Source organism: Macaca mulatta, chromosome 11 (assembly GCF_049350105.2).
Source record: "Macaca mulatta isolate MMU2019108-1 chromosome 11, T2T-MMU8v2.0, whole genome shotgun sequence".
NCBI classification, from domain to species: Eukaryota; Metazoa; Chordata; class Mammalia; order Primates; family Cercopithecidae; genus Macaca; species Macaca mulatta.
The window spans coordinates 59,532,304-59,547,417 of NC_133416.1; the positions used below are offsets into that span (position 1 = coordinate 59,532,304).

The 15,114-nt window shown below is 49.8% G+C and overlaps 1 protein-coding gene across 2 annotated transcripts; it reads right to left on the reverse strand.

Annotated features, from left to right (window-relative positions):
• Positions 1 to 1,611: 1,611 nt before the first annotated feature.
• On the reverse strand, positions 1,612 to 11,667 carry KRT84 (keratin 84). Of its 2 annotated transcripts, none has more exons than XM_077954323.1 (9): positions 11,645 to 11,667; positions 10,761 to 10,775; positions 6,766 to 6,877; positions 5,701 to 5,865; positions 5,418 to 5,543; positions 4,699 to 4,919; positions 4,209 to 4,240; positions 2,704 to 2,737; positions 1,612 to 2,664 (listed from the first exon to the last, which is right to left on the reverse strand). In XM_077954323.1, exons 1-9 carry the CDS (start codon positions 11,665 to 11,667, stop codon positions 2,391 to 2,393), a joined length of 1,002 nt encoding a protein of 333 aa, XP_077810449.1. In that variant the 3' UTR covers positions 1,612 to 2,390. The 2 variants fall into 2 exon arrangements, with proteins under 2 accessions (XP_077810449.1, XP_001093676.3); XM_001093676.5 differs by lacking the exons at positions 10,761 to 10,775; positions 11,645 to 11,667 and adding exons at positions 7,328 to 7,388; positions 7,914 to 8,122; positions 9,372 to 9,984 and having other exon boundaries at positions 1,612 to 2,737; positions 6,766 to 6,861.
• Positions 11,668 to 15,114: the final 3,447 nt, after the last annotated feature.

Genomic DNA, 15,114 nt, shown 5'->3' on the forward strand with positions numbered 1-15,114 from the left:
GTGATGTGCCACCGTCGTCTGTCTTTCATGGTTTCTAATGAGAAATCTATGATAATTTGAACTGTTATTCTCCTATATGTAATGTGTTATTTTTCTCTAGCTTAAAAAAAAAACTTTTTAAAGATCTTATTTTCTCTTTATTCTTCAGATTGGATAATTTCTATTGATCTATCTTCAAGTTATTGACTCTCCTTTGTTTACTTCTTTTTTTTTATGGGCCCATCAATGACTTTTAAAATGACAAATACTAAAATTGCCCCCAAGGGGTGTGTGTGACTTTGCACATAGAAGATGAAGTGGGAAGTCATGAGCTCCTGGAAGCAGGAGGGCTAGTGGCTGGTGACCCCACCATCAGGCAGGGCCTGAGGCTGTGAGCAAGGCAACCTCTACATCCTCAGAGTGCTGGCTGGGGTCTTGGCAATGCAGAACACACAAAAATGCGAGACATGCTTCCTGCTCCCTCAGAAGAACTGTCTTGGAGTGAGGCTGACCAGAAAACCATTCCTACTATGAGACATGCACCCCAATGGAGCTGTGCTGTTCATGACTGTGCCTTGGCTGACTCCTGTCACCACCTGATGCTATGTCTTGCACTCTATGCTATAGTCATGGTCAATTTCAACTCCAGGCAAATTGTCAAGCTTCTGCTGTCTCCAGCGTCTGGGTTTTTGCACATGCTGTTGTTGCCTCTGCTTGGGACACTTCTTCCTTCTTAGTATGGCTAATTCATCATCCTTCACATCTCTGCTGGGACATTATATCCTTCAGGAAGTGTTTAATGATGCCCCAAGTCTGGGCTGGGCCTCTTGTTTGGGTAGTACAGCATGAGTTCTACTCATAATATAGTACTTAATATATTGAGTCAAGTGCTTGTGCACTTGTCCATCTATCAGACAGGACTGTAAGCTCTTCGAGGGTTGGGATTGAATCTTGTCCATTACCATTTTCCCAGCATCATGCCTGGTACGTGGTAGACACTTCTCAAATGTTTATTGGATGAACAGACAAAAGATGAGAGGTGGGCAGTGGGTTGTGTGGAGGGGATGGCTGGGGGTGGAAGTCTATGGGCAGATCACATAGGGCTTGTATGCCATGTTAAGGAGCTTGGGCTATTTCTGGGAGGCAGTGGGGAGCTACTGAGGGATATGAGCTGGAGGGAACCACAGTCAGTTTTTTATGTGAGAAAGGCCTTTCGAGCAGCATTGTGATGAATGAGTTGGATGGAGACACGAGTGGAAACAGAAAGACCAGGAAGGACCTATAATGAACTGGGGGAACTGAGGGTGGGTGAGACCTAGGAAACTACAGATGGAAGGGTTCACTTTGGTCATGGGAGGGTGCCTCTGGGCACAAGGCTATTCCCGGTGGTGGGGGTAAGTGGGCAGTGGGCTGGCTGGCACTTGTTTTTGGAGCCTTTGCTACCTCTCCTATGCCCTGCAGAACTGTGAGTCCCTCCAGGGAAGGGCCTGGGCCCTCCTTCCTCAGTGTCTTCCCTGTGCCCAGGACACCAGTCTTTGCCCCACCTCAGCTTGGCGGGCTGTGATCTGGTGGGGTCTAGGAGGCAACTCCCCCAACCCCAGTGTGATCCAGAAGGAGAGGCCAGAGTCCCTACGAGATGAACTTGGCAAGTTTATTGAAAACCCAGGAACACAAAGAGCAGCGCACACAGGCAGCCCACCCCACCCAGCCCTCAGGCCTCCTTGGAGCTTGCAGACACAACCCTGCAGTGGACAGGGCTGGGCCTCACACCATGTGCAGGGGCAGGAGTACGGGGAGCATTGCAGAGCCCGCCTGTCCACCTGCACCCCACCTCGTGGACTTGCATGCTGGAGTTACACCAACAACACAGGAAGAGAAACAGCAGGACAGAAGCCACTGGGAGAAGAGCCATCTCGGGGCTTAGGGAGCCTGGGGCCACCAAAGACTGGGATCCCCTGGATCAGGGAGAGAAGGAAAGAACCTTTTCCTACCAGGGAAAGGAAGAGGAAGGAAGTGAAGGATGTGGACTTAAGGATGCCTGCAGTGTGAACAGCTCCAAATTAACCCGAAGCCACGGGTGGTGAGGGCACTGGGTGGATTGTTGTTATGGCACTGAATGTGCCTTTCTCCAGGCTGTCGCTGACAGGGAGAGAAGTGATCCAAAGGAAAGAAACTGGGAAGCAGAGAGAAGCCAGCTTGGCTGGAACTGCTAATGGAGCATCTACATGGCAGAAAAATCCTCCAAGAGGACATGGGGCCAGGCAGAACAGCCGGGGGAGAGTTAAGGGGTGGCTTCCTGGCAGGAAAGAGAGCTGGAGACCCTCAAGCCCAGAGCCCATGAACCCTGGGGGCAGAAGCGGGAGCCGTGGAGCTGCTGCTTCTCTGGGCAGCAGCTGTCTGGGGCTGGGCTCTCAGTACTTGGTCCGGCGGGAGGTGGTGGTGGATACGAAGTGGACGCTGGAGCTGCGGCCGCCACTGCAGCTGTTGAAGCCCCCCTGGGTGGGCAGGGGGCAGGGGACGCTGGGGACGCAGGCCTCGCTGATGAGCACGGAGCCACTCCTGGTACCAGTGCTCAGCAGGTCCCCAGTGGCCGGGGCGACCTGGGCTCCACCCAGGTTCGGGCCGCAGGAAGCCAGGACACCACTGGTGGCACAGACGCTGCTGCTGCCTGAGAAGGTGACCCCGCTGTGGGAGAGGGTGGAGCTGGCAACCAAAGGCTCAGGCCCGCACACCAGGCCTCCCCGGGAGCTGCTGACGGCTGTGGAGAAAGAAAGCATCAGGCAAGCTGCCAACACCAGGGCCCTCCACCTCCATGCTACCCCTGGGCTGCACCTCCAGGTCTGGTGGGGAGGGAGTTGGGGCAGGGTTGTGGCATCTGGAGAAGTGGTCCCTATTGTCTACACAGTCCGTATACACTTTTTCCCTCTCTTGTCTGGATGGCTCAAAGACTGTGACTACATTAAAATCAAACATCCAGATTAAAATGATGAATTCGTCCAATTCCCCAGATGTTTGCATACATCCATAAGTTGACTCATTTATATATGGCTAACGTCAAATTGGGTTGTGAGATGTAGGTAGTGAGCTGGATTATCCAGACAGCTGGAGCAATAGCTTCCATAAAGCCATGGGCCTTTTATCTTCCGGTTGTATTATGCCGCTTGGTGGTCTCCACATTTCCCCTAGCCCAGCACACAGGAAACTCCTCCGACACTAGTCCCTTGTCACTTCTCTCCTGACCCACTGGTGTCTGTGCTCTGTAGCCCTCTGCTCTCCTCTGGACACACCTCCATACCTCAGGACTCAAATCCAACGAAACCTTGCTAGACCAGCCCCATCCAGGGAGGCGCACACTCTTTCCTGTCCTTTCTTCTTTCCCAGAATCCTTCCTGCCATCCACGAAGTTCACTCAGGCTTGACCTCCTGCAGAAAGCCATTGCCTGCAGCTTCCCCTGCTCACTCCCTGCCTCTGTGGGAGTGGGAAGGGACACTCTCTTCCAAGTACATGTAGCTCTGACTGTCTGACCCACCCAGTTTAGCACTTGGTTCCACTACACGTCAGTGTTCATTTGTGTTTTTGGAGTCAGAAATCTGGGTTTGAAATCTGGTTCACCTTATGAGTTCTGGCAAATCATGTACTTTCTCTGAGTGGGCAAAACAGGGATGCCAATATCTGCTCTTCTCCCCAGGGATCCTTCCAGGGTTAGGTTGACCACCATCAACCTAGGTGATGAGCTAGGACTCATCTTCTCAAGAAGATTCTATTTCTAGAGAGCAGGGGCTGGGTCTTGCCTTGCCAGTGTCCCCAGCCTGCCGTGCCCAAAGCATGCAGGGCATCGATGGTGGGGAGATTTCCATTCGGCCTTGTTGCATTCCTTGCCATCAGGGGATGAGAGTCTCCTTTGGCAGAGGCCTTCCCATTCCTTCTAAGTCCCCTAGATATTTCCCTTGAAGGACAAGGCCACTCAAGCAAAAATGCTGGCTGTCCTCCACTTTGGAGGCCTTGCAAACCTTTGTGAATGTTTCACTCTGGAGAAGGCAGGCTCTGGGGAGATCTCAGACCTCACCTAAGAAGGTGCTCCCTGTCCAGGGCTGGATGGTCCCAGCTCCCCTGACTGTCGTGGTTAGACCGGCCATCTAGGATGCCTCCTGATCCCAGTGTGGGCCTGAGTTTAAAGGAAGTTTGAAGAGGAGAGAAATGTGTGAAGAGGAAAAAACAAGTTTCTTACATATGTTTACCGGTCCAACACCTTCACAGAGCCTGGAAAGGGAAAGAAACAAATCATTTCACATGCACTATTGTTTACTGAAAACCCCTTTGCCATAAAAAGGGCTTTCTTGTCTGAGCAGATCTGTGGAGCAGTGGTTCTCACCCCTGGTTATACACACATCTGGGGAGTGCTGAAAAACTGCACGTTCTTAGACCCTATCCCAAAACCATTAAATTAAAATATTTAAGGAAATTTATCATTAGTAGTAATTTTAGCAAAATTTCTAATGATTCTAGTGAAGCTTGTCTAGACTTGCATTTGAGAGTCACAGATCTAGAGCCTTCTTCTAACTCCCTGACAAGGGCAATGCAACTAATGTTTGCAGAGAAGGTATTGTTATCTTTAAAGACTAAGTATGTCTGCAGTTCTTCACTGTCCCCTTCTCTTCCTTAATCTTTCTAGATGCCTAAGTCTGACTTCACTCTCCTGCTGGACTGAGAGCACTCACCGGCTCTCCTCGCCCTCCAGCAGGCGCCTGTAGGTGGCGATCTCGATGTCCAGGCCCAGCTTGGCATTCATCAGCTCCTGGTACTCGCGCAGCTGCCGCGCCATGTCCTGCTTGGCCTGCTGCAGGGCACACTCCAGGTCTGCCAGCTTGCATTTGGCGTCATTGAGGGTCGCCTCACCCTGCTGCTCGGCCTCGGCCACTGCAGCCTCCAACTTGGCACGCTGCAGGAAAGGCAGTTTGCAGGTAGGCTTCGGCAGTGCCAGGGCATCCCCAGGTTGGGTTAGAAACACTGCCCCTCTTAGTAGGAACATAGCCTGGGGCCAAGGCAGGGAGGGACCCCGTGGTGGCTGCTTTCCAGGGCACTGGAGATCCTGTAGTTTGATGTCACTATGGGGTAGGGCATTGCTCTTTTGTTTCCATCCCCACTGACTTTGTCCCTCCTGATTTCAGCTGCTCCAGAGCCATGGCATCTAGAGGGTAATCTTATTCTTTCTGTACCACCTTCCCTGCTGGGTCTGCCCTAGGCCTTTACTTCTGTGTGGGAAGCTCTCCTTCCCTTCCATATTTTTATCCTCCAGAAAGCCTTCCTGAACTGGTCCCTCCATTCCTTGGTTTCTGGATCTTGATGGTCTCCCTTACCTCATTAGACTTGGGGGTTCCCAAAACCTGAGGCCCTGGTTCTCCCTCATCTGAGGCTTTCCCTCCTTTCCTTTGCCCACCTGAGCCTTGGTGTGCTCAATCTCTGCCTTCAGCCTCTGGATCAGGCGGGTCAGTTCGTTGATCTCGTTCCGTGTGTTGCGCAGGTTGTCACAGTGTTGGCCAGCTGTCACCTGCATCTCTTCATACTGGGGAGAGGGGAAGGTATTTTGAGGGTTCAAAGGTCAGGTCAAGATCATAGCCCCCACTGAGTTGGGGGCCTCAAACCTCCCTGGGCCTGCTCTATTATATATGAGTCTTATCCCCAGAGCTGCCTCCATCCCTTCCCCAGCCTCCACTGCCCACCTTGGTCTGGTACCAGGCCTCAGCATCAGCCCGGCTGCGCCTGGCCACCTCCTCATACTGGGCCTTGACCTCAGCGATGATCCCGTCAAGGTCCAGGTCACGGCTGTTGTCCATCTTCACAATGACCGATGTCTCTGAGATGTGTGACTGCAGCAACTGGATTTCCTGTGTTGGAGGATTGGGGAGATAGATGTGCTTAGAGTCTCATTTAGTAGCTGGGACTCTGCCACAGGGTGCCCAGGAAGTGGTGTCATGGGCAGAGAGCATCACTTATTGGTTCGTAAAAAGGCAAGACCATCTAAATTGATGATAAAGAAAAAGACATGCCTGAGAACCATCTCAGGCTGACTTTAGAACTCTTGTGATCTACTCAGAGATATCCCTTTAACACACTACTTTGCTCAGTGAGTATTAAAGCCATGGGGACCTAAAAACATGGTGGAAGAAAGTGGGAGCTTTTCTAGGGCTTAGATTTTCTTAGATTATCTGCAAAGTGCCTGGGCTGGTCACAGACCATTGAGACCTGACAATATTTTAGCACATGGTGGTCTAGGAATTCCTATATCCCAAGCCCTTAATAGAAGAACCAAGGGGCTTGGGACTGGCCTGCAAATAGAATTCCAGAGGAGGCTTTCCTCTTCACTTAGAGCTAGCAATTCATCTCTGGCTGGGCCTATGCCAGACTGGACAGATTGCTTATGAAGCAAAAGACAGCTGGTTTTGCTAATTAGGTCAAACACATTTTTTCTCACTTCTCCTGGCAAATCAATTTTTCAGTCTTCTGGTCAGTACACAGGAAGTGACATTTCTAGATCTCAGTCTTTAAATTGGCAAATAAGGAGTTGGATCATAGATCCAAGGAGTTTGACCTGCATCCGACTGCTGAAAAGCCTGCTCACCTTCCCTTCCCCATTTGAGGATATATTGGCATATACAGCATACAGATTTGAGTGAGAGGAAAGCTATATTATGGTAAATGAAAATATGCTAGCCCAGACTAAGCCCTCAGGGAGTCCGGGCCAAGCATTGATCTCCTTGGGTGCCCTAGAGAAGATGAGCCCTCACCTCCATGTAAAGGGTTTTTAGAAAGTCAATTTCCTGAGTTAGGGTATCCACGTTGGCCTCGAGATCAGACTTATTCATGAAAGCTGCATCCACATCCTGTATAAAAGAGAGAAGGATAAATACTCATCGCCTGGCCACTGCTTCACCTTCCCACCCGGGTCTGGAGATGGGGGCAAAGAGGCAGCCACTTCCCACAGATGGTAAGGTCGCTGCATAGAAGTGAAGCTCAGTGACTTTTACTCTTTTCCCTATTATAATGCCAACATTTCCCCAAGGGCTGCTGGGCATTTTCTGATGTTCAGTTAGAGGCAAAGAAAATCTAGACAATCCAAGATACTTAGGTCATCTTTTCATACCTCTGCTCGCACGTGACCCAATCCTAAAGAATCTGAGGCTGAACCTGAACTTTGTAGGAAATCTCTTGTTATCTCTGAGGTTCCACTGTCTTGGTGGTGTGAGTAGTCCCAGACTCCACAGGGCTGCCTTGGCAGTTTCCTGGGGAGTCTTGAGAACATTTGCTAGTCCAGAGGAGAAGTTGGGCAGGGCTGTGGTTACCCCTTACCTTCTTCAGAGCCACAAACTCATTCTCAGCATTGGCCCGACATACCACTTCCTCTTCATACCTGATGACAAAAGTTAAGAGGGCGAGTTCTTGCTCTGAACTGAGAGGCAGTTACTCCCAACTCCCCAGTGAACCTCTCAAGACCTCTCAGTTCATGCAGGAGCATGGTTCCCTACTGCTATCTGAATGCTATAACATCGTCTCCTCTGTCTCATCTTCATGACCTTTCATAAGCCAGTGCCTCTCAGTTTCTCCAAAGCCATTCCACGGTCTTAACGTGCGTTTGGGATCTGAAAACTTGGTCTATTGCTTTGTTTCTCTGATAGAAATGATGTAGGATCATTGCACTTGACTATAGAGCAAGTAGGGCCCAACTGAAAAAGATGCTAAACATGGGCACCATTTTCCTCAGCAGGGCCTCCTCCTCTCTGTTCACATATCACTACCCCCTACCCCTGTCCCCAGGCTTGATGTGGTAACCAGCATTCAACCCTGATCCTTCCAGCTGCTCTCATCTGAGCTTGGCAACTGATTCTGGGGCCAGCCCAGGCCTGTCATTGGTCTGTGCAGCTCAGATGTCACTCACTTCTTCTTGAAGCCCTCAAGGACATCCTGCAGGTGGTTCCTCTCAGCCTGGAGCCGGGCCTGGTCGCTGACCAGCGCCTCCAACTGCCTCCGCAGGTTGGTGATGTAGCTCTCAAAGAGTGGCTCCAGGTTGCTCCTGACACATTTCTGCTCTTGGAGGAAGCTCCACTTGGTCTCCAGGAGCTTATTCTGCTGCTCTAGGAACCGCACCTAAATCCACAGGTCACAGAAGTGGCATTTGAAGTGCTTGGTAGGGTTCATGCCTTGACCAAGCTCTTGAGATGGCCAGCGATGACTTGACCACGTGTCGACAGGGTTCTCTCCTCTGCTGACTTTCATTCCTCCACTAACTCAGCACAAGCTGGAAGGGCAGGTTGTGACTCCCTCCTTGTGCTCAGTTAGGCCTAGTTACCAATATGGGGTTTTGAACCGTAGCACTTCAGTACCATTCCCCTATCTAGCCTCTAAGAAAGGGATACACCTGTACATCAGGAAGTTGGAAGAGTTGGTTCTATTTAAGCTGGGGTTTTCCTATATCTGAAAACTGATGCCAGGCATCCCTGGCAGAGAATGAGGAGCAGAGTAAACTACATTTGGGGTGGGATATGGTACTAGAAGGTGGGAATTCTCAGATTGTAAGTCCTATCCAACATCTCAGATACTCCACTGGCTGAGATGCGTAAAGCTGGAAGATAACTTATAGATCCTTTACCCCAGCCTCTCATTTTAGAGAGGAAGAACCCAAAACTCACAGAGGTTCTCCTCCATTCTCAGACATAACCATTCCATCTCCACATAGACACGGTGTGTGGGCTGTCAGTTCCTCTGGGTTATCCTCATCACTGTTCCCACTTATCTCCCTGGAAACCAGGGACTACCAGTGGTCATTCCCTACAATTTCCCTGAATCTAGGCAACTTGGCCAAATTTTGGTACCCCATGAGGGGGTATGAATTCTTTTTCTTTTTTTTTAGTTAATCAACTCCATTCTCTGCTTTTCTAAGCCTGAGCAGATGAGGCCACTCAGCCTCAGAAACTATGAAAACTTCATAAGGAACAAAAGAATCTCAAAGAATAAAACCTCTTAAACATATACCAGCCAACACCTGGCTAAAGTCCCAGTGTTTCCAGTCTGTTTCAGAGACATTTCTAAGTGACCAGATGGAACATCTTAGTTTGTCGAGATGCCCTCGAGTTTGGCTGGATGCTCCTCTGTCCTCCAGAAGATGTCACCACTGTCTGAGTCTATCCCACCGTGCAGCACGTCCTCTGGCTTGGCCTTGCTCTGCAGCAGAGCAACCCAGAAAGCGCACCACAATGCCTGAGGTAGGCACTTGAAAGATCTGAGGTCAAGGTCAAGTCCCCAGAACTGGGCCAGTAGTTCTTTTTAAAGGAAAGGGCACTCTAGTGCATTTTGCCTGTCATATTCCTAGACCCAGAGATTCAGCTATCATAGGTACCTTGTCAATGAAGGAGGCAAACTTGTTGTTAAGGGTCTTGATTTGCTCCTTCTCATCCTTCTTCACCCTCTGGGCATTGGGGTCAATCTCCAGGTTAAGGGGGGTCAGCAGGCTCTTGTTCACAGTCACAGCTGTGATAGATGGGGCTGCTGGGACTCCAACTCCTCCAACTCTGTAGCCAAAGCCAGGGCCACCAAAGCCATAGCCAAAGCCACTGCCAGCTCCAAAGCCCAGACCAACACAGCTGCCAGCCCCAGGCCCCAGACCAACACCTCTCCCATCACCAAAACCCATCCCACAGCCAGCACCAAAGCCGACTCCACAGCGGCCAGGCCGAGGGCCAACAGCTGCTCTCCGGGGTGAGTACGATCCAAAGGTGATGACGCTCCGACTACCAAAGCTGCCAAGGCCCCGGAAGCCGGGCCCACTCCAGCAGGAGACAGAGTTGGCCCGGAAGCGGTTCGGGTTCTGCGGTGTCATTGCTGAGCAAGAGCTGAAGTTGCCCACCCGGTGACCAGAGCTGACTCGGTAGGAGCGGCAAGACATGGTGGCTTCCTGGTTGGGAGCGAAAGAGCGAGTGTAGAATGGGCAAGCTGGAGCTGGGAGTCCCTCTGAGGCCAGTGGATCCCTTGCACCGCTTTTATGCGTATGGTGATCTGAGGCTTGGCCCCATAAAAACGAAAAAATCCATTTGCAGGCATTTATGAGCTTGGGTAGTTAGCAGAAACTCTTCATGCCTATAACCTCCTTGACAATGAGTTAACTCAGACACACCTAGTCTCATCGGGATGAGGACTGTAACAGCAAACCAATAAACATTAAAAACACATAAACACATAAACATTAAAGTCCTATTTTTCCCTATAAGTCCACCACAATTGCCATTATGGGGACATTAATTTGCTTTGGTCATAAATGCAATAAGTTTTTTCACTGTAAGTGTGGCTAACCACCAGAAAGTTAGGATGGCAACAGCTCCAGCAAGAGGCTCACAAAGGATGCATCCATGAAGATATAACCCCCTAAAGAGGTGGGGGTGTGTGCACATCTCCAAGTAAGAAGTGATATGGAGAAAATACAGTTTGTTGCATTTCTGTAAATCAATTAAATCATCAAAAAACCTTCTGCCATGTTTTATCTGATACGGCTGTTTATACAAGAGTTGAATCTACAGTAAAGTTCATTTGGGCTAGTGTAGACACATCTGTGATTTGAGACACTCAGAGATATTCATTCATTCAACAGTTTTAGAGTGCCTACTATGTACCCAGCAGTGTGCTTGGTGCTGAGGGTACAGAGATTACAAAGACAGTCTCTATCTTCATGGTAGTGGGGGAAGATTTATCTAAAAAATACATTTTTTTTAGAGACAGGGTCTATGTTGCCCAGGCTGGTCTTGAACTCCTGGGCTCAAGTGATCCTCCCGTCTCCGCCTCCCAGGTAGCTGGGACTACAGGCATGCACCACCGTGCCCAGTAGAACGTTTATCTTGAGGACTTTCAGCAGCCAATACTTTGTGGCATGATTTGAGGCCAGAGCGTTGGAAATTTTCTGTATAGAAAGTTAACTACATGATTTTTAGCCCCAAAATACACCATAGGGGTGATTTATAGGCCTGTCCATTCAGGTTCCTTGAATTATTGATGAATCTTTGGTTAGGGTAGAGAGACACAAAGCAATATACATCTGGATAGAAAAGGAAAAGTTCTCAGCAACTGAATATTATCATTGTTATCAACATTGCAGCTCTTTTAGGACCCTGAGCCAGGCTGGTGTTTACCTCTTCTATTCTACTGTGTCCTCTGCCCAGGGGAACTCATGTTTGACTGGATGCTTGAGATTCTTTGGGATGCTTGGAATTCTACTTGGAAGGGGATGTATGCATGCTTTTGACCAGAAGCATCCAGCTCATTTGTGCAGTTTTTTTTTTTTCCCAGCTATCAGGAAATGAATGTATGTTTAAGGGGGAAATGAAGCAGAAAAACAATAAGAAGTGCATACTTCTCGTCAAAATCACCAGTGGCCTCCATGTTAAATTCAGTGGTCTGTCCCCAGCCCTCACTTTCTTCACATAGCTGACCATGCCCTTTCTCTTGAAACACATTCTTCTTTCGATTTTCAGACACTACACTCTCTCGATTTCTTGCCACTCTTTCTAGCCTTCTTAGCCAGTTCCTCCTCATATCCCCAACCTCTAGACACTGAAGAGTCCCTGGCTCAATCTTTGGGTATCTATTCTCTTCTTTAGACTCATTGCCTTGGTGACGTTATACAGACTCACAACTTTAAATACCATCTATCCATTCATGACTGCCAAGGCACATCTCCATCCCAGACCCTCTTACCCCTAAATGCCACGCATATGTTTTAACTGGCCTCTATTTGGATATCAGATAAACCTCTCAAACTTTATACAGTTGTCCCTTGATATCTCCAGGGAGTTGGTTCCAGGACCCCCCAGGGATACCAAAATCCATGGATGCTCATTGAGCCTCTGATATAAAATTTTGTGGTATTTGCATGTAACCCACACACATCCTCCTGTATACTTGAAATCATCACTGGATTATAATATCTAATACAATGTAAATGCTATGTAAATAGTTGTTATACTCTATTGACAAGAAAAAAGTCTGTATTTGTTAAGCACAGATGCAATTTTGTTTGAATAGTTTCAATCTGCAGTTGGTTGAATCCACAAAGCTGGGAGCCACAGATACAGGGCTGACTTTGTAATCAAAACTGTTCTCCTAATTGTTCCTACTAAGTATGTTCCACTTGTCAACATCACTATCTCTGCAATAGTTCACGCCAGAAATCTTGAAGTCATCCTTTTGTCCTCTGTTTTTCATTTCCCTTTTCCCACATTCAAGTTATTGGCAAATTCTCCCTTCAAACTATATCCAGACTCCTACTCCTTCTCACCATCTTGCCGCTCCCATGCTGGCCCAGGCCCATCTCTTCCCACAGCATCTTCTGAACTATGCTCCCAGCTGGTCTCCCAGCTTCCTCCCTTGCCCCTTCAGACTTTTCTTAGCAGCACAGAGCAATCCTTTAAAAATGTGTCAGATCATGCCATTTCCATGCCCAAACTCCTCCCATGGTTTCCCACCCACTCAGAGTCAATGCCCTGTAAGATGCTAGGCAGTGTGCCTCCCTCTTCCCTGACTTCATGTCCTCCACCTGTCCTGCTGCCCACTGTGTTCCAGCCACTCGGGCATCCTGGCTGTCCATCAAACAGGCAGAACGACTCCTGCCTCGGATGCTTACCCTCTTGCTGTTTTCTCTGCTGGGAACCTTTTTCCTCAAATAGCTGCATGGTTGGGTCCCTTGACTCTTCCAGGGCTTTGTTCATATGTCATCCTCTCAGCTTCTATTGGAAACTCCCTGTCCTCCCTGTACGCCTGCCCCTCTTCCTTGTCTCCTTAGCATTTACAGCCATCTGAGGTCCTCTCCCTGAGTGGATTTGCCTGTTGTCGTTGACTTGTCCTGGCTGAAGCAAAGCTTTTGGAGGCAGACACCACTGTGCATTTTGCTCTGTTGGGGTCCCCAGGGCTCAGAGTGGGGCACATGGTGGGCATTCTGTATAGTTTCATTGAGTGAATGGAAGAGGCTGCAAAGATTAAAAGCAGGAGGAGAAAGGAACAGGGAGTGTGAAGAACAGGAATTTGGACATTTGGTTTTGCAGATATTTCAGGAAAAAGAGACTCCAGGTTCCCAAATGGACAGGAATGGCCCAGGAGGGGACGGTGGTGCAGAAACTCAAGAGCTCACAGAACCAATCCGGTTTGTCCCCCAGCTCCAGCCTCTTGGGGTTTGAGCCAGGCTACTTGAATGAAAGGGCATCCCACTCTTCTGAGGCCAGGCAAGGGGTTCCAGGACATTGGGGCAGGGGGACCAGAGGCTGCCTGGTGGAGGTGGAAGGGGAAGGGAGTGGGAGGGATGGCCTGCCTAGAGAACCCTGTTGGGGACCCAGAAGATGATATCGATTTTAGAGTCAGATGGACCTGGGTGAAACTCAGATTTGTCACCAAGTAGCAGTATGATCTTGAATAGTGCTATACCAAGGGCAGGGTGGTGGCCAGGTTCTGCTGCAGGTGCAGGCACTAGAGGAACTTATCTGCAGAGAACTTTAAAACCAAATACAACCAGCTTATTAACATTTTTTGGCACACATTGGCCATTCTAAATAATGTTAGTAGTCCATTCCACTCCTATGGTATACCAAAGACCTTGGGGAAATTGTTTAACCTCTAAACCTCAGTTTCTTCACAAATATGGAATATTCCCTATTTCATAGTATGATGAGGATTGAATAGGAAGTGCCTGGGATGTGCACTGTGCAGTGCCTGGCAGCTGCTACTGTACTCCATTCCTTTCCCTTGCTCTTTCCTCCCTCCCTTCCTCCCTTTTCTTCTCTGTTTTGCACAATCCTCCCTTCACTTCTACACTGTCATCCCTGTTCCCATCCACACCCGCCTCCTTCCCGTTCCAGTGGCAGACACATTCATACCCCATTAGCCATTCCAGTCCCATGTCCCAGCTTCCCTCAACCCTGATCAGGCTGGGTGGGGTGGGGTTAACTGTAATTGGGACCAGTCAAGCATAGCCCTTGCTCTGCCATCAGCAGTTTGTAGTTTGGAAGCATTATTTCGCCAGACGATGCATAACACAACCCTCAGTCATTTTTTAGGGGGTGGCAGGTGGGGAGAGGGGGTGGAGTTGCCCTGGCAACTCTGGGCGGGAGGTTTTGCTGCTGCAACAGTTTCTTCTTGCTGTTGTCAGTCAGCCTGAGTGTAACTCCAGAGACCTGCGGGCTGAGCCCAGGCTCCGTGGCTGCATTACTATGCCTGGTTGCTGGGTCATCAGGATGCTATCTGTGGAGCAGGGAGGAGGCAGAAACGCTGAGTAGAGGAAAGGGAGGGGAAGCGCTGCGTGAGGGAGGGGGACATCCTGGTTGGCCATGCAGGTTCTGGCAACCCTGTTTGCACTGTGGCTGGGTGTGTATGTGGGAAAGGGGATGACAGGGGAAGAAGCCCAGATGCTGAGAAGTCTTCAGAGGGCTTCTGTTTTGCCTGAGGACGAGTTGTGCTGGAGAGAGGCACTGGCTGGGGAGGTTTTCATGCTGAGACCTGCTCCTGCTGGGAAAGGAAGCTTCGGAGTCCCCCAGCAAGGGTGGGTTGGGGGGCAGGGGGGTGTGTGTGAGAGGCTAGGTCTACCCTTGCCAGTACCTCCTCCTCTCTCCCCTCTCAGATGAATGAACACACCTCCCCAGGGGAGATAAAGCACCCCCTTCTTGTTTTCTACCCACCCCTAATACTTCTTCCAGGAAGGATGATTTCTTCAGGTTTAATGCAACGTCTCACATTGCCCACAAGGCTGTCACCTGTCCAGAGTGAAAACGTGGCTCCTGGTAGACATCTAGTTCAGTTTGCTTCAACACGCTAATGTGTGCCTGGCATTGCACTTAGGTGCTAGGATGGCTAGGACAGCCTCTTCCAGGTTCAGTGACCCCAAGCGCCCCCTCTTCTGCTCATGGTGCCATTTCTAGAGCCATTTTCCCAATTCAAGCCCCTGCCAGGATTCTTTCTAGGTACTTGGTGACCCTGGCTGGAGCGTGGCAGTCGTGGGTGGACCTGGGACCACAGATGTGACTGGTGTGAGGAAGGGCCATTAAGGGCAGAGTCACCCAAGGGAGGGGCCAGGGGAGCAAGGAGGGGCCGTGTGGGAGGGAGAGAAACTC

Bases quoted from the DNA above. Each gene is read 5' to 3' on its own strand.
- KRT84 (XM_001093676.5), bottom strand. From the start codon at position 9,917: ATGTCTTGCCGCTCCTACCGAGTCAGCTCTGGTCACCGGGTGGGCAAC. The intron at 4,920-5,417 runs GTGGGCAAAGGA...CCTTTCCTGCAG, and splicing joins TTGAGCACACCAAGGCTCAG to CGTGCCAAGTTGGAGGCTGC. The intron at 4,241-4,698 runs GTGAGTGCTCTC...TTCCCTTTCCAG, and splicing joins CTGGAGGGCGAGGAGAGCCG to GCTCTGTGAAGGTGTTGGAC.